The 22,451-nt window shown below is 31.8% G+C and overlaps 3 protein-coding genes across 3 annotated transcripts; all 3 read right to left on the bottom strand.

The window, feature by feature from the left end:
* Positions 1-2,671: 2,671 nt before the first annotated feature.
* TRIADDRAFT_51893 (uncharacterized protein) lies at positions 2,672-7,073 on the bottom strand (the record flags this gene model as incomplete). Its single annotated transcript, XM_002108659.1, has 2 exons — positions 2,672-2,761; positions 2,898-7,073. 2 exons carry the CDS (start codon positions 7,071-7,073, stop codon positions 2,672-2,674), a joined length of 4,266 nt encoding a protein of 1,421 aa, XP_002108695.1.
* A 9,087-nt stretch (positions 7,074-16,160) lies between these two features.
* TRIADDRAFT_51894 (uncharacterized protein) lies at positions 16,161-18,890 on the bottom strand (the record flags this gene model as incomplete). Its single annotated transcript, XM_002108660.1, has 4 exons — positions 16,161-16,271; positions 16,449-18,277; positions 18,410-18,464; positions 18,498-18,890. The coding sequence occupies 4 exons, from the start codon at positions 18,888-18,890 to the stop codon at positions 16,161-16,163; spliced, it is 2,388 nt and encodes a 795-aa protein (XP_002108696.1).
* A 147-nt stretch (positions 18,891-19,037) lies between these two features.
* On the bottom strand, positions 19,038-20,714 carry TRIADDRAFT_51895 (uncharacterized protein; the record flags this gene model as incomplete). Its single annotated transcript, XM_002108661.1, has 1 exon — positions 19,038-20,714. One exon carries the CDS (start codon positions 20,712-20,714, stop codon positions 19,038-19,040), a length of 1,677 nt encoding a protein of 558 aa, XP_002108697.1.
* Between the last annotated feature and the right edge of the window lie 1,737 nt (positions 20,715-22,451).

Genomic DNA, 22,451 nt, shown 5'->3' on the forward strand with positions numbered 1-22,451 from the left:
TTAGTTTTTCCAACTTGACATAGCAAAGCTGCTTCATATAGCATATAATCTGTTAGAACCGCCCTTTTAATACTAATTTTCTATGATGATATTTTTTCGATGCTATTTTTGCATTTATTTTTTTACAGACAATATTTTTAATCAAGGTGGACAACTTTGCTTTAACCAGCTCAACAGAACCACTTGTTATGCTAAGATATATCAACATGACAATGCCATTAAATTGCTAGTAATTTTAGCGCCATTTACGGTAGTCAAGCTGTATCGTTTCAAGAATCATATTTCATCCATAATTTGTCATTAAATTGGAAGATTGTCGACATACAGCTGTCACAAAACAGCTTTCGTGATCGTACCTAAACTAGTCTAATCTACTCTTATGGTTCTCCTACTAACTCCGGAGATCCTCAGTAAGGGAAAACTAACTTATTCCTATACTATAGTAATCGAGTCAAACGATAGGCTTAGGTTAATAAATTTCTTTATTACTAGCCCATTTACGTTTGTACTAGTGTACTCTACGTTAACCTCAGTGGAACTGAGATTAAAAATTAATAATCAAGCTTATATACAGTTTCATATGTCACAAAAATAACCCCGGTGCTAATCTTTCATATTAAATTATATAATGTGCAATATAGGCTTATTATAGATCCGACTAGATCGAGTGTTACTTAATACTTGCCACTAATTAATATTATTAATTAGCACCTTATTAAGTAACATTATAATCTTCACAGCTTGAGATTTTAATTGCTAACACAATATCCACTCTGTATATTACTACGATAATTAATAACAAAACTCAGTTAACAACTAGGTTGTTGTCGAGATCGGCAACCTCCATAATAACATTATTACACATATTAGATCAAAATACTATTCTTTTCTGAGCGAACTCCGTCACAACAGCAAACTGTGAAAATTACTTTATTTTCGTCATAATTACCTAGCGTGGATTAAATAGCTAGACTTCATTCTTGATATGATATATCAAAAACCAGAAATAACCTGTAGATTTGATATCTTGGTTTGATTCTTGACCAGCTTATAGACTGCTCATACACAGCTTATTACGATTGATTTTTTGCTTACTGAAATTAACGTTTATTGATTACTGGAGCAAACAACAATTTATATTAGATATTTTAATTAACTAGGCAATTATTATTTCGGAGCTTGGATCCGTAACACTGAAACACTCATAGCATGGACTATGTAATAAGACAGAGAGAAACCTTATCAATGTAGTTAGTCAGGGATTGTTACTATACACGCCTTCTGCCGCCGCGAATACCGTGTTAAAAGAGAAAGAACAGCACACACACTATGCCAAAATTATACGGAAGTAATAATATGTTAGAATTGAACTGAATTTATTAGAAGTTATGCTGATCACAATACTTGAAATCATAAGAAGTGAGTTTACACTATACAGAGCACTATACTCTAATATGTAAGTATGTAGTACAGCCCTAAATAAGCTTAAGACTAAGATTCTAGAATTATAGGAAAAAAGATAAATTGTACGCTAAATATTACAAGATTGTATAAGTGTCTAATTATGGAAGATGCTAACAGTACATATTGTAGAAATTCTATTGAGATGCTTATATTAAGATTCTTAGATAATAATAGATTGGTCTAAATATGCTACTACAGTGAGATTTGTTTTGCGACACTTCAATTAGAAGCGCAAATTATTAATCGATAGCGCGATAGTAAATTTAGGCATGACTTTGTAACTTAAGAGAGGATTAAAAAAATTATTGTTATCATAATCATCAAAGCGACTACTATAATTAACAGAGTATTATTATATCATTAATATCTTTTAAATAGTCTCCGGTAGGTTTATTCATAGGAAGGAAACTACTACTCAAATAGGAAGAACTTAAATGGAGATGCTGCCTATTCGAAATGAAAATAAACTTGAGCTTGCTTAACCTACTTTCGAATTTAATGACATGTAGAAACATAGAATATGCTATGAACCTTTAGTAAAGCTAAGAATGATATGACTGAACTAGGTCATTGTCTTACCTAATTGTTCGTAAAATTGATATTGTACAGTATATAATTTTTTCTTAGGATAGAAATCACTTTTGAGCATTCAGGTGTATCAATCTTGGAAAAATAGCTCATGATACCCAATTTTTCGGTTATATCCCTTGCTTGATAGATGTACCATAGGACATTTGCAGAGTCGTGAAAAATCAACTTAATATGTGCCATATTAATACTATACGGCTTGGCATAATTCAAAATCCTTTACTGTTACTAGTCTTCATGATGATACAATTTGCAATAAGAGACATTTTCAGATCTTCGCTACAAGTCCAGTTTTTAAGACATGCGCCTATCACGGATGGCAATTCATATCTAATGTAGATATAATTTCATGGATGAGATTTCGGCTATTTTAGTGTTTATATCGTATGTTTTTTCAATTTATTTCCATGTAGAAATTACTCTATCGTCCGTTATTTATTTGTTTAAATTATTAATGTTGCTGCTGCTCCTAGGTTTTAAAAGAAATTACTCTAAAGTATCGTAGTCTTTACCATAGAGTATTTAATAATTATAGCTTCAATTGCTATCGTCACCCATTTCTTAACATTTGTGAATTACTATTTTTTTACTTTACTTTAAAAATCAACTGTTTTATCAACTAAGGGTAATTTAGCGGATCCTTAATTTCAAAGGCTTTGTCATTTTTTGATGCCGAAATAGTTAAACTTAAACTCCATAAGTTCTTTCTCTATTTAAATCAAGTAATAGCATAAAATTAGGTAGCTTCTCGCATTGGAAGCTGTAGACAATAATCTATGGAAGGTTTGGAAAGGAATGATTCTACAAACAATTTTCTGTAGCATGCTTCTTCGTTAGAATTTAACTACTAATCTAAGTGGCCGATGAGAAGTAGTAATTTTAGATGGTAAATTTTTAATCCTTTTTATTGGTCCTTCCCTTTTGTTGCCAGCATTATAGACAAGGAATAATTCATAATTATTACCCTCATCGCACATTGTCTCCCATTCTTTTTCTGTAATATTAAAGGACGCGTTATCATGATAAGTGGTCGATTTAACTTCGACGTACGACTCTTCGACGTACGACTCTGGATCGTCATTCTTAGTAATTTTTATATCATATGGTTTTTTACTTTCATTTTCATAGTTTTCCCAGACAATTTTATACGTTACTTTTTTATCATTCTTATCGTACCCAGATAGAGTATACGAATTACCATCAGTGTCAACATGGAATTCTTTAAGGTCTCTCTTATAGTAGTCCTGAAGATATAAATAAGCAAATTTTTCGCCCCATTTACCAATTTCCTGATTACTTGCTTTAGATATTTCAGAATTCTCCTGTTTTTCATTTGCTCTTGGAATGCTACATGGTGATTGCTTATTTGGGTCTGTATGGATAGATGACGGCTGCGATTGGTTAAATGGTTGCTTCGATAATCTCGAAGTAACCCCTTCTCGAGTAATAATTGGAAAATTTGTTGCATGATTTCGACCAGAATTAGGTTTACCTAGGTTATCAACTTCGTTAGAATTAACGAATTTCAAATCTTCTAACTTTATCTTTAGGTCCTTATCATTTCTAGGACTCCCTAAGCTATCAGACATTTGTTCTTCAAGCCATTTTGAAAGATCTTCGGGGTCCCAAGTGCAAGATAGCCGACGCAAAACGTCTACGTGAGTTTTTTCTTTTTCTTGGTCTAGATTTGACTTTAAATAATTAATTAAAACATCTATAATGTCTTTTAGAAGAATATCTTTAACGAATGATAAATCCTGATCGTAAAGAATAACTTTAGCTGAAAAACGATTCTGGTCTTCCTTATCAGGAGATCGTTTTATATACAAGCTATCAACTAGATTAAAATTTATATTCTTTAGACAATTACGCCATTTATCGTAAAGTTGTTTAATGTAATCTTTTCTTTCATTCACTGAAAGTGTTGTGTACAGTAATAGATTAAATATCAATTGTCTTGTTTTGTCACACGAAAGCGATGAATCCTCTTTTATAATAGACCCGTTTATCGATTTTTCATCAATAATCTGGATTGAAAAGTATTTACATATAATTTTCATATTCGCTATTGTTAAGTTATCAGGTCGTTTTAACATGTATTGATTAGGTTGAACAAAAGTTTTAGGACAGGATATGAAACAAAGTGATTTAGCCAATTTTAGACTTCCATCTGTCGACGGTAGTTCAATATTTGCCTTTCGTAGCTTTTCTAAATCTTGGTCATCCCACTGTGATATAATAATCTTTTGATATATGTTACCGAATTTGGTAATATATTCGTTCTCCTTAGTAGTGATAGCTTCAAATAATTTAATAGCATCTTCAACGCTTAATGTCTTACGGGCTCCTAGTAGGTGCATAAGCTTGCTCGATAGAGTAATAGTGCAGTCATCGAATATGGTTTGCATTTGCGGTAATATCCTACCTAGGTCTTCACCTAAATCATCGATAAAAGTTGATTCATTTGTATACAATTGATTCATGCGATAGCAGTTATCATTAGTTGCTTTAATACATTCAGCTTTGTTAAGCATAAATGTTAAATAGTGTTCGGGGTCATCTTGCTGATTACTATTTAGTCGATTCTTTTTAATGTCATCCTTAAATTTTTCAATATTATCAATTATATCTTTCTCCCTACTTTGTAAATATTGAAAGAATATTCTCGCATAATCAGCTTCAGGTAAGCAATTTATATAAGGTAGATAAGCAATATGAAACTGAAAGTCATCTGAAAAGGTTAAATGTTGATAATTCTCCAAATAGCATTTATAACATTTAAGATCATCTGCAGGTATTTTTTTCTTTAGAAGGGTGTTATATGTAGCAGAATCACAAAAAAAATTTAAAGTTTCTAGCACGCCTAATTGTTTTAATGTGTGTTTTAATGTTGACTTTAAGTTCTCGCTTTGTTCGTCTTCTAGTACTGATTTTAGTTTGTCATAATAATCTTGTGAAACGTAATTGACGTCATGGCATATAGTCGGTGGGTTTTCAAAGACAATTTCTAATGGTAAATAGCAATCTTTAGCTAATTGCATGGATCCATTAGTTACTGCCAATTTCAAATTTAATAATCCTCCATTCTTGCCGGATTCAATCTCTAAATTATCGCTAAATTGACATAAAAATACCACAATTTCAATTGAGAAATCTTTATCAATGTCTTCTCCATCTTTTAATAATTTAGCTATCTTTTCAATAATAATTTGGTCTTGTATTTCTTTGAGTCCAAGGCTTTCTAAACATGGTTTGGCATCGGGAATATTCAATATATCTTTACTAATAAGAGTAAGTTGGAGTTTAGCTGCAAATTTTTGATATTTAGGATTAGGTAAGAATAAATTGGAACTTGAAAATAAAATATCATTGTTGGCCAATAAAATTTTTTTATCCTTATAATCCTCCCTTTCAGATTCAGATTCAGATTTATTCCACAAACCTATCAACATTTTAATTAACTTTAGGTATTTTTCTCTACCATCTTCTTTTTTCAAACATTCATCGGCATATATTTCTACTTTTTCGGATAATTCCTTCAGCGAAAACTTACGCATCTCTTTCTTTAGAGCTTTTAAATCGTGATGTACAATTTTAGATGCATTATCGTTGTCCAGAAACGAAAATGTCTTGTAGAATTCGATTTCATCTATAATAGCCTCATTGAATTTCAGCAATTTTTTTGGATCTGAATCAGACGGAATGAATTCAGTATCTTCCAGAGCTTTTTGAACCCCTTCTTTGTAAGCTTCTTGCAACTCTTTTGGGACATTGTTTCCCAGTTTTTGTTCAAATAAATCCAATATTAAGTTGCGATTTTTTTTATCATTTCGAGCAATAGTTTGTAGTGAAAGTATGTGTGAACTTCCGATATTCTGGAATAAGAATAAATTCCATTCATTTACTAGTAACTGCCTCCTTTCCGGATAGATTAAGAAATCAGAAATGATGTAGAATGGATAGTTAAGATCAATGTTTGTTGGAAAGTAACTAAATAATTTTTTTTTTTTAGCTTCATTGGTTATTTTGCCTTCCTTATTCAATCTGTTAGCAAACATGATACGTGTGCTTTTAGCTTTCTTTAGCGTCTGTGGGCATTCATAACGATTGTAATGTTGGAGTTTCTCTTGTAAATCTTCAGGAATATCTATGGTGCGCTCTGTTACCAGCCAAGATGTTTTATTTGTTTTTTTCTTTGGAGTCGTTGAGTCTTTCTTGATTTCGTATCGCTTCAAGTATGTATTATTTTTTGGGGATTCTAGTCCGGCAGTCTTTCCTGATTCTGTATTGCTGCACTCATTTTCATCTCGTGAAGTTCTTTCTAAACAGATTTTTGTATTATTTGTATTATTCGTCTTATTCGTACAAGTTTCTAAAGAAATCATTTTTATCTTTCGTAGATACAGCATAAATAGCAGTGATTTTTTAAGATCTTGGAACAAGTCCTCAATAATCTCATCCTTTTTGAGTTTGAATAGGAATTGGGTGTTATAGCCTGGAGGAACATTTGCAATACGGTGTGGTAGATCTTTATTCTCTGTCCAGATTGGAATAACTTGCCATGGATAATCAGAAGCTAGATCTGATTGAGAAGGTTTATTCCATTTTTGATAAGAACTATCGAAGCGAAAAGTATATCCGCCGGATTTGATAAAAGCGGCGTCTGAAAAAACGAATACCGATTTAAATCCCATACCTATATAATCGTTATTATTTGAGTTGTTCTTCTTGCTATTAGATTTTGATTGTGTATTGCCACAGATAGCCTCGACATTTCCAAGATCAAAAGCTTTGCCTGTATGTGAAACGCTTAAATATCTTTCTTTGATTTCAATCTTGAATGATAAGCTGATATCGCTGTGATCGTTGGCGTTTCGTAGCAACTCAAAAATAATTTGTTCTCGATTTTTAGCAAAAAATTGAATATCTTCATTGATTCTACCAGCTAGGTTAGCTGCATTGCTGTCATTTTTACATCGCTGGTCGAATATATCTTCAATTTCCCCTTTCTTGTCCACCATTTTCTATTAACATCGACGTCTATCTCTCTCCCTTGGTACCTATATTAATATTGATAATAAAGGTTCATATATATTTCAATGTTAATAATAGTAATAGATATATTTGTATTTACATATATGTAAATGTATAAGTACAATGATTACACTAGACAATAGGGGAAGCGGGTTTATACTTTCTATAATAATTTATTGTCAAAATTTTGAAATTTGCCTTAACTCTTAGATTAGACAAAGTGTTATAGCTGGAGTCTTATGATGAAAGAATTAAAATGTAGCAATACTATCGCTTCAAAATGCTTTTATCTATAATATGAAAATTGATGGTAGTACGAGCAGCTTTCTTTATTTAATATTGTTTTAGTACGGCTAAGTGTAATTTTAGAATTTCTATCAAAGAATTCTTCATAGTAGTTTGAGATAATAATTGCTGCATCTTTCTACACTGTATAATCCAACGATAAAATCGATCAAAGTATCTTATTGAAATATAAACGGCATTTGTTGTAAGGGAACAGAAGGGCATTCACATGCCTATAAGACTTTTATGTCTGCTATACAATATCAACGTGAAAGTTCGGAATATTATAGTCTAAAATAGGTTATCGCAGCTCATGGCTATATTAAGGGACTTGATAAATATTTTACTCGCTGCAAGTATGAGCAATAAAGAGTTAATAATAGTCGACTTAGGCTTTGCTTTTAATACTGAGTTAGAGTAAAGCAAGAGAAATACAAGACCCATTAAAAAAGTAATGGGACTGCTTCGATATCTTGAAAATACTTTATTTATTCATAACATTTAACGTTAAAACCTTCAAAGTAATCACCGACAGCTTCATCGCACTTACTCGTACGTAATCAAGGTTGATTTTTAGAATTCTCTTTCAAAAATTACACTATAGAAGTAATTTATAGCTGTAAGAAAAAAATGAAGTATTGATGAAGTAGAAAAATCCAGGAATCTTACCCACTGTTAGTAGTTTTGACTAATTTAATTAATTAATTACGCTAGAAATTATCCTTGAAATCAATATTCTGCAAACTCGATCACTTTATCCAGCCTGCAATTATGCAATTTATTATTATTATTCCATCTTAATTTTGTTAAGTACTATATTGAGTTATATATATTATTTTGCAAGTTTAACTTGGCCGACATTTAGTACGTTTCGGCTAAACTGTAAATATACGCTCGTTAAGTTAATATAGTCCTGAATACTTTAGTTTTAAAAATAGAAAATAATTTATAATAGGTTACTAGCTAAATTTGGAAAGGAATTATTTGTAGAATCTGTCTGAACTTGTGTGATAAACTTTCATAGCTTCGTTGCAATTACTTTGGAATAGCACATAATAGTTTTATACCAGTAATAAATCTTAAGTTTTTGTAACACCAACTACTCTGTAAAATACTGTATATGAAGAGCTACGTAATTTGGTAGTGCTGTTATAGAAATTGTAGAGAAGTGCTAGATGTTTGAGAGGTTATATTGAAGTAAGATATTATGGTTATTTGCTGTACTAGTTGCTAGTATTTCCAGCTTCTGTTATAACTTCTTTTCCATTGGTAGTTGCCATTGTACTACGTTTCATTTACGATTATTTATACGTTTGGTATTAGAATAGATCAAGATTAAGATAAAGATGGTATTTCTCTCAAAAGATGCGCTGGTTCAGGTAGGGTATTATTGCAGTTGTAGTAAGTCCCAAAATTTTTCCTTTATCACTAATAAAAGTCTCTGAACGGGTAGGAAATTAAATGACATGAAGTCTGCTATTAGTCAAAAATATGTCAATGTCACTATTTTTAATTCACTATTATAGCTTGAGTATTGCTAACTACGGCGATACTTGAACGATAGTAAAGGCTAGAAAACGTTGTAATTCTCGTTGACAATCTATCTTAAGGCGGTGAATGTTTTTAACTGGAAACATGCCTTAATAATAGAATATTGCTCTAATGTCATAGAATTAAAATTGTAATTGGTACTTTGAAATACAGCTCAGCTCTTTCATTCCGCTACATGATTGCAATTTACTATGGACTATCTAACTACTGTGAAAGATAAACTATTTACTAGCTATAATTACCTGCTTCAGAATTGCTTGCTTGGCTTTACTTCTGGTATTTATCGAAGTTAATTAAATGCTAGAAAATTCAGATTTAATGGATTAACTTTATCGTTATTATATCCCAACGATAACGAATATTTGTCCAATTTGATAGCTTATTTTCTTCTAAAAATTTTCGAAGCGACTATGGAAAGTTATCGTTGTTTTCTATATCAGAATATAGACGAATTTCTAAATCTAATAAAATACTAAGCGTCACTTATTGCGCTTATCTATCCAGGTCTGAGTGATATCAATCTCGGTAACTCAATCAACATAGCTGTGGTAAGAGAATGGGTAGATAGTACATAAGTAATCAAGTTTTAATCCTAAATTGTTATCTAATAAATAGTAATGTCTTAAGGCGTTGTTTTTGATTCTACAGAAGAATTGAATGGAGCGTTTTGTTTGATATGCAATCTATTGTATTTATCATTAAACACTATTATTAGTAGTATCATTAATAATTGGTAAAAGATAATTAAATACTATGAATATTCATCAGTACGGTGTTGATTAATGTTATTTTGCACATATAAACAATGCTATTTTTTAGATCTGCTTGGCATGGAAATTTTTCCGAACCACGCCTGGACCCGGAAGTAAATTGATAATAAAGTGGATAAGCACTGTTCCAGTATCTTCAGTGCCATCTACGGTAGCTAAGCCTTATCGTTTCAAGAATCACATTGCACTTATAAACTTGTAAGATAGTCGAAATACAGCAAGTTCCGAAATCATTTTGTTATCATTATGATTACTTGACGCAGATTTGATAGCTCGACTTTATTCTTGTTATGAAACTAAATAATGTAAGTGACGTCAATAACCCATCGAATAGATAGCTAGAGCAATTTTTTGTTAAGAAGTTAAATGATGTATGTGACGTCAAATAACCTATCAAATTGATAGCTTGGCTTTATTCTTAACCTTCTTCTAGACTGCTCTTGCACAACTTTTCACGATTTAATTTGTTTTTACCTAAATTAGGAACTTCTAAAAGATTTTCAAAGTATTATAAGATAACTAAGCGTAATTAAATTACAAATAAGTGATGTTAAAACAATGATTAATACCTCTTAGAATATTTAATTAAATACAAAATGTTGCCGTTGGCACTTTTAAAGGTTTCCTTACAGCAACTACCGATGCTAATTTTTTCGTGATGACGTAGAATTTAATGTCTAATTAATGGTTTTAAATAATTATGAATAGAATAGTATTGATATTTATAAAAATAACGCATTAACGCACTTAGTTTTGCCCACCTAAAGTGCAACGGAATAAATAGAACACCGAAAGTGCCAGTCTAAAATCTCTTAAAACTTGAAAGTATAGCACATTCTATTACTGTCTATAGTACTAAAATCGCAAGGAATCAGCTTATAGTTACTGTATTTTTAATATCGGAACTAAATGGTGATGATCGAGTGACTTAAACTGAGATATTCGATAAATTTTGAAGCGTGCATTTCAACTTTATGTTGTAACCGTAAACCCGTAACACACAATCTTCTAAACCCTAGTAATGAATTTTTTCCCTTAATGTCATTGTATTGCCACTAATTAAAAAGTTCTAAATTGTTACTATTCATAATAAATCTTATAAAATGCTTCATTGTTATTATAATGGTAATAGAAACTAAATAAACTTTTATATCTAGCGTATCGGCGTTCCGTAATTTTCTAACTGATGATTGCATGATTCTAAGAGAAAATCCAGTCGCAGATTAACATTTTATCTCGCCATTCACTTCATAATGACCACATTGTACACAATCTTTGCAATGGAACGGTTTAGAGTGCTATATTGATCTCGAAAGTTTGTAACTCAAATAAGGATGTGGTCGCGATGACTTTTCATCTCTCTATTCATAACCACAAGACAGTACGCGTATGCGAGTATCAGTAACTGTTACGAGCTAGGAATAGCCCTAGCTTGCAGCAAGGATTGAGAGAGTGATTTGTACCCTTTACTACTATTATTTGGAATACCAGATAATTGGTATTCCAAGGCAGATTGGATTTAACATAGAAAGACCTTCAAGACTTACTAGAAAATCACAATCTAATTTATTGTCGGCGAACTCGCCGTTTATATAGGCTTCGGACCTAAACCGGTTTAGCTACGCAAGTCACCTTGTCTATTAGAAATTAACCAAATTAATACTCTAAAGAGATTCTATCTGTACAGATTAGATACAGCTTAATCCTATTAAATTTACTGTAACAATATTAAAATAATCAATGCTTATTACTAGTTTAACAGATGCATATAAAGCTTTCCTACCAAGACATTTCATCTAAACTTAGGAATCGTACTTTGAATCTTAACACTTGGAGGTGATAGACATAATCCAGTTTAGCTGGTTGGCAATTACTACTTTAGTCTATATAATCCTAAATTAAGTATATCAACTGTTAACCACTAAAATTACAATTAAGGAGACCGTAAAACATTTCTGAGATATAAACATATATAGAACGTAACATAGAAATAAAGCATACGTCACGAAGATTACTTTCGTGACAGTAATTAAAAACGATGCCATTTAAGGAAGCGTGTGAGAAAGTACCGTAAATTGTTAAAAGACAACAATGAATTATTTTAGCTTTACCACAGGCACAAGGTGATTGATGAATGGCAGCATTCGATTATATGATGTCAGTTTTCAATTTTGATACATTTACGGAATCAATTCAAAAATAATCCTTTATCTAATATACCAGATTTACGAGTTCTTTCGAATCTTACAAAGTAATACCATTGAGGACCAGAACTCTACTGTACGTTAAAATTTCGAACTGTTGCGACTTGAAATATTGCCTAATTATTACTTCAGCTAAAGGTATGGCTGTATTTATTAATAAATACTAACGTAGAAAGTTACGAACATAAGCTAACGGCGACTTAATAATGATTAGCTTAAAAGAGACTGTAAAACTAGTCTAAAAACACAGGATCCTTACTAAATTTTTTAATATAAGCGAAATCTACATCGAACATGGGCAACAATTTTACTATTATGCTATCCTCTTTGTCAAGGTATACATTGGATTAAATACATCAACAAGTCGAAAATGTTTTCACTTATTGCACACTACGTATTTACGGTTCAAATGTTTGGCAAGTTGATGAGCAAACTTGACACTAGTTATCGGCTCATGGCTAATCCACGTACGTATCGTCCATGCGAGATCTACGCTAACGATTATAAATGCACTATTTTATAGCAAGGAGTATCTAATTCGGAAGAGACTCATTAGACATGCCATGACAGATTGGTGGGAGATAAAATAATCCTATACAAGTGTTACATTGTGTAGCATTTATTTCCTACAACAGCCACTTCTCACAGCACTACCATCATTATTAGTCGTATTCATTAACAGAGTGGCGATGGCCAGCGACATGTTTTAGACCTTTGGTATGTGGAGTTTGCCAAAGCTTCTTTTCCTTGACCTTGGTTAGTTTAAAGTTGCCTGGTAAATTTCTAACCGCTGTCAAATAAGCTTAAGACAAGTGTTTGGAAATGAAGATGGTGGAGGAAATGCTGTACGTCTGTGGAGAGACTTAAAATCTTGCACCAGTCGCCCCCGCTTCTCGTAGATTACAGAGATTAGATAGAAATCTTTAAGATTAGATTAGATTAGATTAAAGTAAGGATTCTCGATAACATGATGGAGAACAGTTAATTAAAGAACAAAATGACTACAGCACCTTAACGTCTTTCTCTCTCTTCTCTCAGTACTCCTTAGTAAGGAGGTGCTACCATCACTGAATGTTTTAGTATGTATAATCGGTAAATGGAACGAATGCCACTGAAAGCGCATTTTTACGTTGCCACACGGCTCTACTACATGAACGTGTATGGGAGAACTAATAGAATTTAGAAATTCTAGAAAAATTGAAAGCATCATCTGCAAACTTCGATTCTGTTATATATAGTACTGCTCCATATGGTAATGCTCAGATATAAAATACAATAGTTGTCATACTGTAGGACCATACTAATTCCTGTTCATGTTATCGAGACACTAGAGCCAGCCCGAAATAGTCCAAATACAATCAAATCTAAACTCAAATATGTAAGACGCATCAATAAAGCAAAAAAGTAGTTGGTACAGTAAAAGCTAAATCAGGGCCATGCAAAAAAACATAAGAGGATGTATCTACTGCCAAGATGATCGCCAAGTTGATAAGCAAGATTGACACTAGCCTTCGTTAATCCATCAGTTGCCACTAGGTGATATAGCACTACCACAACAATGATTATTACTCGTATTTATCAACAAGATGGCGACAGCCAGCTACATGGTTCAGACCTTTGCTATGTGAATTTGTCAATTTTCTTTTTCCTTGCTACAGGTTTGTTTGAAGTTGCCTTAAGGCAAATTTCTAACCACTATTAAATGACCTGATGCAAAAATATTTCGAACGGAAAGTGAAGAGAATAAGCGTATACAGAAACTCAAAATCGCAAATTACTGGACGGTAGCATTATTACAAATCGTCTGTTAGTGTACAACACTGTGGAGACCAATAACTTTCAAAACAGTACTGTATATGACGATTATGACAGCTTTAGCTTACGCCTGAGTATTACCATCCGAATGCTTTAATTTTTTTAGATTTTCTATAGGTTTTCCCAAGTCCCATTGTAGTACTTTCATTTTTAATTTCTGAAACTTACAATAATAGCAGGGACTAGTAAATGAAAGGCAGAGGAATCTTTTAGCAATGCAAGTTATACTGTGAGATTCAATCCTCTAGTACAGTTTCTGCCTTAATGTGCAATTGCATATCATGAGAGTGAAACTCTTCTCAAAACTCTGCTATGATGCTGAAGAGTCTTGTAAATAGTACTGCACATTGTCCGGTTTTCGATGTTACCAGTTAAAGTAACAGGAGAAATAGTTAGTCATCACATTTTTGCTAGTGAAATTCCTTGAAACTGCCTCCCTCTTTCTTTTTGTATTGTAGTTTAATAGTCATTGATGGCATACGACTACGTATCTGTATCTACAGTACTATAAAATGATCGCCATGTTGATAAGCAAGATTGACATTAGTCACCATTAATCCATTCATCGTCAATGCGAGAGCTACAGTAGAGACTAATAAGAAATGCCATGATAAAATGATGCAAACTGTATTAATTATAATTATTGCCGTTGTTTGCACTTATTGCTTTCGTCATTCACCAATCGCAGTACTACAATAATAATTATAATTATAGTTACAATCATCAGTCATTTGTATTCACAAACAGGATAACCACAACTAGTTTCTGGTTAAGATCTTTGCTAAATGGGTTTGTCAAGGTATTTTCCCTTGGTATCGGTTTGTTTGAAGTTGCCTTGCAAATTTTTAGTCGCTGTCAAATAACTCGTAGACGTTAAAGTGTTTCGAAATGAAGAGTGGATGCTAGCGAGCAAAGTAAAGACCTGCTATATGTAAACACTCAAGGTTCTAGAGACTGGCTCTTGCATTTTAATAATATGACCTTGAATATGATTTAGTTCGATTCTGTGATAATTAATGCACATCCATAGAGGTTTTTTTATTATCTCCATGGTAGGTCTTAATTTTACTGACAATATGGAGTATTACAGTATCCAAGTTTGTCGAATAATACTATCAAATTTTCGTTATTATCTGTTCTCTTATTCACGGTAGTATGATCAATGCTTCATATGATAACATAAATAAAGTGTATGTGCTGTTACCTGTAAATTTATTCAACGATAGTAAATACGGTATTCTGTCTACGTAACACAAAACTCATATACTCTTTTAACGGCTTAGATATGTATAGTTGCATTGTAAGCTTACTTCACAAAGTAGCGTTAACAGTATTACTTATCAATAACGATTAATATCAGTCATATTAGTGTCTAAAAGTTTATACTTGCTACGATTATGATACTAAAGGCTCAACGTTTTATTTAATTAAGATTTTTAAAGACAATATTAATTTAAGAGCGATCAAAAGCTATGAATTCTGCAGCCTTTAAATTTTTCTACTAAATATCTTGATCAGGAGAATGTATTGATTTTTCTATAATTACTACCAATTCGCAATCAAAATTTTTGTGGTTGATATCGTGTATTGATGTATAGGTTCTCCTTTTCCAATAATAGAGTGATATAGCAATAATACTAAATATTTCCAATACTTCGATACACAATTTTCATAATCTTGCTTACTCTTACTAATAATACCGATTTCTTTTATTTCCTATCTAAATTTTCATATTGACATAGATAGTTGTAATAATTTATTATGGCAACTATATAATCAGCTAGCTCTATGTTATCTTTAGAAGTAACAATAAAAGTACTAGCTAGGGTACTAATATAACAGGTTCACCGATAATAAATTATTTTACAGTACCGCATATGCGTATAGTTGGCGATAGCAATAAAAGATATTTTTTGGTGCGATGTACTATAATGGAGTTTCGTTGAATCGGCAATTACTTATTATTTAGAAATTGATGCCATATGGATTTTACTTATCTTTATATAATGAAGCAAATTTTATTTATCATAGGTTTATGACGATGTATTATAAATACCAACAGGAACTGAGATAACTCCTTAATTTTAAACATCACATAGCTTATAGCAAATAATGGCATGATGTAACAAATTATTTGTTTAAAGGCAAATATCTTATTAGCAACCATTTTTACGTAATATTGACAGACTCTGTTAATATTTTAGCATGTCTATAATATAGATATTACCGTAAAATAAGAGGTAAAACTTATCTTTTACAAAAAAAATGGCGGAAATAAGCCAACTAATGATGTTCCTTCGTTATCAAATTAGTAATCCAATGATAACTTTAACCTGATCTTTCCTACCTTTAGAATGAAGCGATATTTAAATTAAGATCACAGCTACTTATATTATAACTGTTAACGGGTTTTGACCGTAACCTAACCATTTCTAAATAGAATGATAATTTAACGCCTATCTAGGATTAGTAGCTCGATCAGTTTTGCTTTAGCAGTATTTTCATTTATGGCTCGGAAATGATGCCAAACAGAATTGGTAAAATAGGTATTTGCTTTCATCTAAAACAAAATATTCAATTCAAAATTAACCTCATTCCAATGTAACACATTGTTATCACATGATTAATGACTACAGCTAACATTTCTTATAAGCTATATTTTAAAACGAATCTCCTTCGCAGTTGCAGGATTATTCATTAATTGAGATGCAGGATCCTTAATTTGTTTGATCGTAACCTCCCCTTCTATTCCGGCATTATAAATGCAACATAGTCGATAATTTTTGCCTAGTTGGCACATATACTGCCATTCTTTTTGACTTATCTTGATAAAAAGATTTTTATTTCTATAAGTAGTTTTAACTTCAATAAACTTTGAAATATTGTTTTTAATTACTTTTATGTCGGCTGATGAATTGCTTTCTTGACTGTAATTAAGCCAAGTTATGGTTACTGATAAGTTTTTTCCTCGACTATCAATGCCTCTCATAAATGCCGTTCCTAAATATTCGTATTCTATTAAAATAATACGAAACTGTTTCCTATAATAGCGTGTATAATATTGAAAAGCAAATTCTTCTCCCCATCGACCAGTCCATCGATTATGGCCCTTATTCTCATTACTGTTATTTTCTCTCTCCTTAGAAATACTTCTTATGTGGCCTACTTGATTACGTTGAATAGTAAAATTAGTTGATGTATCTGAATGATTTGTTAAGTTAGTACAATGAGTATACTGTACTTGAAGGCCGGTATTTTTAAACAGTGCTTGAGATTTTTCGTCGTATTTCATCAAGCTAACATTAGCTCGGGCAGCATTTACAGGTTTGCAGTATTGAAGATAATTATCATCTTCAGATGAGCTTGTAGGCTCAGAAATATTTGAATTCGTCTCGCCTGTTTTGCCTACACAAGATGATTTGTTGATAAGTGTTAGCTGATGAGATACTTTGCGATTGCGAACGAATTCTTCTCTTGATAATTCACTTTTACTATGTTGCTCATAAATTTTATGTGTCCATATACTTGTTCGAAGCCTTTTACTCTCTGATTCTGTGCCGATGTTATCGTCTTCATCTAAGGATTCGAGAATATATTTTGGTTTTGTGCTGTAGTTCAAATGTGTAACATTTTCCGTAGTATCTCCGCCATCAGAATGGCTTTGTATATCGCCATCTGGTATGCAGTTCTCATCTATCATGAGTAAGGCATTAACGTTATAATTCTTTTTCTCTAGCCATCTGAGACGATCTTTTTCGGTATTGATTAATGATAATATTTCTAGATACCTTAAATTATCTTCAGATAATTCTAAATATGTTGCAATACTTTTTACAATATCATCTAAATTGCTAGTTTCATCAGAATCATTATCATGTAGAAGTTTAGTACCAGTAAGTATAACTTCGATTTTGAAAGTAATTTTTGAATTGGCTTTAACCTCAAGTGCAAGTCTTTTAACTGCTAAAATATCGAGTTTATTCAGTTTTGCGTGCCATTTCTTGTATAATCGATTTCGGTAACTTGTAGATTTCGCTTCTGTTATAACAACCATTTTTAACAAATTTGTAATTAATGTTTTCATTTTTGAATTATCTTTAGGATGATCATAGATTATTTTATAGTCATTCGCCGTTAATATTTGAACGCCAAAATAGCGGCAAATCATTAACACATCTTGTACTGTTAGATTTGAAAATGACTTTAAAAGATTTCGATGCCTCACACCGCATAACTCTTTGTCAGGAATAAAATATAACGAACTGGTATATTGTAAAGATCCATCCGAAGCTAATATTTTGCTATTTGATTGCTTTAATTTTTCGTAATAAATATCATCCCAAGGTGATGCTATCACTTGTTTATAAAGGCTTTGAAATTGATCATGATATTTTTGTGGTGATCTTGAATTAATGGCATTTATGAGTTTGATGACAATTTGCACGGTTAGCTGGTTGCGAGCCCCTAATAACTTCATTAGATCCTCGGCTAGATTGATAGTTATACTACCAAATTTAGTTTGCATCCGTGGCAAACAGTATTGCAGTTCTTTCTCTATGTGCTCAGCTAACGATGATGTATATTAATCACCCATCGAATAGAATTTTCCATCAGTAGCTAGGATGCAAGGAGTCTTGTTAAGCATGAATTTTAGATATGGCATAGCAGAATAAGAATAGCTATTTTTGTTAGATTTACTATAAATTTTAAATACTTTCATTCCTTCGATGACCGCATCTTGATTTTGAGCTAACTGTTGGAAAAAGAATTTTGCATAATTTTTTACCTTTAAGCAACTCATATAGGGTAAGTAGGCTATATGATAATGATAGGACTTATTTAATTGGATCATATTGACATTCGTAATGTAATGACTATATTCTTCAAATTTATCAATATCACTACTATCAGAATTTTGATTGAATTCTCCACAAAAAAAATGAATTTCCTCTTTAACTTGCAACTGCAGTAGTATCGATTTGACTTTTTCTGCAGTTATTGATGTATGGCGGTAAGATTTGTAATCTATAAATCCTATGTCTTCAGTTACAATTTTTTCAAGATCCAAGCGTGGTTTAAGTTCTGATGGCAAATAACAGTCTTTTGCTGCTCTGATGTTACCAGATTTAGTTAGTAATGGCAATTTATTTAAATTGGAATATTTCAGTTCAAACTCCATTTTGAGGCAACATAATAATTGAACAATTTTAATAGATACGTCGAGATAAGATGGAGAATGTTGCTTAACTTTGATACCTTTCAAAAAATTTTCAAGGATTTCAATTATTTTTGCGTCCGTTATGTGGCTGACACCTATACTTTTCAACTATTTGACTGAATCGGGAATCTCAAGCATGGCAGGATGTATAAAGTCAATTCCTAAAATTGATGGGTATTCTTTCAATTTCCTACTGACTGGTAGATAGACAGCAGAACTGTTAGATAATTTATTTTGATCCGTCAATAGAAACGATATTTTTTGCATGTGTGTTCGTAATTCTCTATCTGTATATCCGAATGATGAACAGGTATTTATCAGAAATTCTATAAGTTTTCCATAGCATGATTTCTCTATACAGATTTCGCTATATTGTTCTAAATTTTCTGTTAGTTTAAGTAAAGTAAAGTGGCTAAGTAATTTACTCTGATTTTCTAATCTGTAGCTTGCAATCAATTTACGTTTCGTTAAATCAATACTTGGAAATGCCTCAAAGAATCCTAAATCGTCCGAAATAGCTTCGCCCCATTTCAGTAATTGCCACTGATTAATATGAGAAGGTATGAAGGCGATTTTTGCTAGTTCAATATCGATAGTACTACTGTATACGTCGGTAAATTGTTGCGATATAGTCCCTTTTAATCGGCGTGTTAAAAGTAATAAAACGTGATCACAATAATATTCATTTAGAGCAAATTCATGTAATAAAGCGATATGAAACTTAGCTATGCATCGAAACATATATTCATTCCATATATTAGTTAATAATTGTGTTCGATCTGCACTAAGTAAGAAGTCGCCATTGACTAGAAACGGTAAACCGGAGTACATTTGTGTAGGTAGATAGCAAAATAGTACTGCTTTATGATGGGCTTTTAACGTTCCTTCTTCGCCGAATAGGAATGCAAATTTGAGATTAACTGATGTTGCTTGTTTAAGTTTAGTCGGACATTCTTGATCGGGTAGTCGCTGTAACTTTTGATGGATTTCGTTAGGAATTTGTTGTTCGTCGGATCGAATTAACCATTTACTCTTCAATGTATCGTTTACATATAATTCGTATTGATTAGACGTATCGAATAACTTTCTTAATTGAATAGAATCGATACGATTATGTTGACGAATTGTAATTTCTTGTATGTTACGTAAGAACAAGATAGTATTAGGTGTTTGCATCAGTATTTTAAGTGCGTTATATACCTTTTCAACATTATTCACAGATCGAGTTTCGTCGACTAGTTGAAATAGGAAAGTAACATGTGACTTATTCAGTTCAAATACTTTCGGTAATTGATTTTGCTGTGTCCAAATAGGCGTAATTTGCCAAGGATAACGTCTAAATCTATCGCTATCGTTATTACGCCATTTTGCATAATCGCGATCAAATCGGAAACAATAATTTCTAGATATAATATAGACACGATACGATATTACAAATACAGACTTAAATCCGATTCCTTTAAAGCCAGTCTTGCTTAAATCGGTTTTCTTCCGTGTAAACTGTTGTTGTGCGTTATCACAAATAGCTTCGACATCTTGATAATCGAAATGTCTACCGGTATGAGAAAAGGCTAAGTATCGTTGATTGATTTGGAATGTAACATGTATAGGTTGATTATCGATAGCAGCATCATCAGCGTTTTGTAGTAATTCTAGAGCGAATTTCTCGGGACTGTTAAAAACAGTTTGGATATCTTTGTCTAGAGTGTTAGCTAAGGTAGTAGAATTTTTATCATTTTTACCTCGCTCGTCAAATAATCTTTCGATGTGTTCTTTTTTATCCATAATTTGTATTCCTCAATTTAATCTCGGTTATATATTGCGGTAATGTAGATTGTTGTAGCAAATAGATCGAAATGGTTAGAGTTCCGTAGGGTGTCGTTCCTACTAGCGTCTAGGGCTTTGCTATCTTCCGCTACTAAATTATGCTCCTTGTCCAAGTAAATTAAAAAAAATTAGATGAAACTTGGATCTCTAATGAAACCTGCTGATGTTGGCACACGGTAACAATAGAAAATTACTGACGCCACTAAAACTAAATTATACATTATTTTGTTTAGTGTATTGCAGTGTTGAAGAAACTTTTTTATTTATGAACAAGGATTACATCTGAATAATTAAATCCTAATATTAAAATCGTCACATGACACACTGTAATGAAAGTCATAGCCGATCCAAGTAGCTAATATTTGGAATGTTGTTTATATTCTTTTTATGATGTACGGTCATTTATTCTCCTGACAATCTGCTTCGCCAAAATGAGACATAAATAATTTGATAAGACTATAAAATAGTGCTAAGGTAATTCTTTAACCTTTTAAATAATAGGCTAAAGATTAATATAATCTATTGTTGCAATTAGTTAGGCATAGCTGCCATGGCATGTAATGTTCAGTAGTCTACCATTAAGTTCATTATTAGCTGATTCTGTCCATCTTTTATTCTCACCTTTCCATGACTGGTGATCTTTCTACTGTTACTTTGATTCTAGGATTTCATCGAAATGCGTATATGTAATTATAGAATTTGGCAAACTGCTGTGTATACTGACCAGGAACTAAAGTCGGTGTTATAGCCTATTACAATCAGGCGAAGTATATCTCCATCATACTTGATACGGTAAGCTGTTAAGATTTTCAAATGAGTTGCAGCTTAAAACATTAACCAGATACTTTGAGAATTAATGTACTATATAATTAGATGTATAATTATAATCGTCGAAATTATATCATATAGAAATTTCACTCTCACTTTATATTGTCCCTATCATAATATCAAAAGAAATAGAATTAACCAGGCCTAAAACTTCTAGCTGCATGCAATATTAAGGCATTATATAGTATTATGCTGTAATGTACGTTAGAATTGTGTCAGAACTGGTTTTGTATAGTAGTAAGTTTCGAAAGGAAACTGAAGTCCTGGAGGTTCTAAAAAGGAAGTCCATTCAATTCATATCATAATTTTATTTTAATCAAATAGCGCACAAATTGAGAGATATCGTTTAGCTCTGTAATATAATAATAAGCTGGCAATTTCAGTCTTTAATATGATATGAAATGAAGCATAAAGAAAATTGTGCAAAGTTCAAAAATAAAAAATGTATAATAAGAAGGCAAGTTGAATGCAAAAGAAGTCACTAGCTTAAAAATATATACTGAATGCTAAGCTTAATCGTAAAATCTTCTATTCTTTTAGATATGTTAATGATTTAGTAACTATTCTACTACTATCAAATTAAATAGTAGATAGATATCAGATACATCATAACTATAGCGAATTTGCATATGGAAGGAGCTAGTGCAATGACTGAAATAGAGTTGCTTTAACAATTAATTAAGTATAGCTGGAATGATGATTTAATGTCTGGATTGTAATTCAATGACAATCAAATTTATTACCGATACTTTAAGAAGTATAATACTTGCGGCTAATGTAAATTGATTAAATATTAAATGATCACTATGATATTACGAACTCGCGTATTTTTGCCTCAATTACAATTTATTATATTATTCGATTCCA

This window comes from Trichoplax adhaerens, genomic scaffold (genome assembly GCF_000150275.1).
Source record: "Trichoplax adhaerens TRIADscaffold_1 genomic scaffold, whole genome shotgun sequence".
In the NCBI taxonomy this organism is placed as follows: domain Eukaryota; kingdom Metazoa; phylum Placozoa; class Uniplacotomia; order Trichoplacea; family Trichoplacidae; genus Trichoplax; species Trichoplax adhaerens.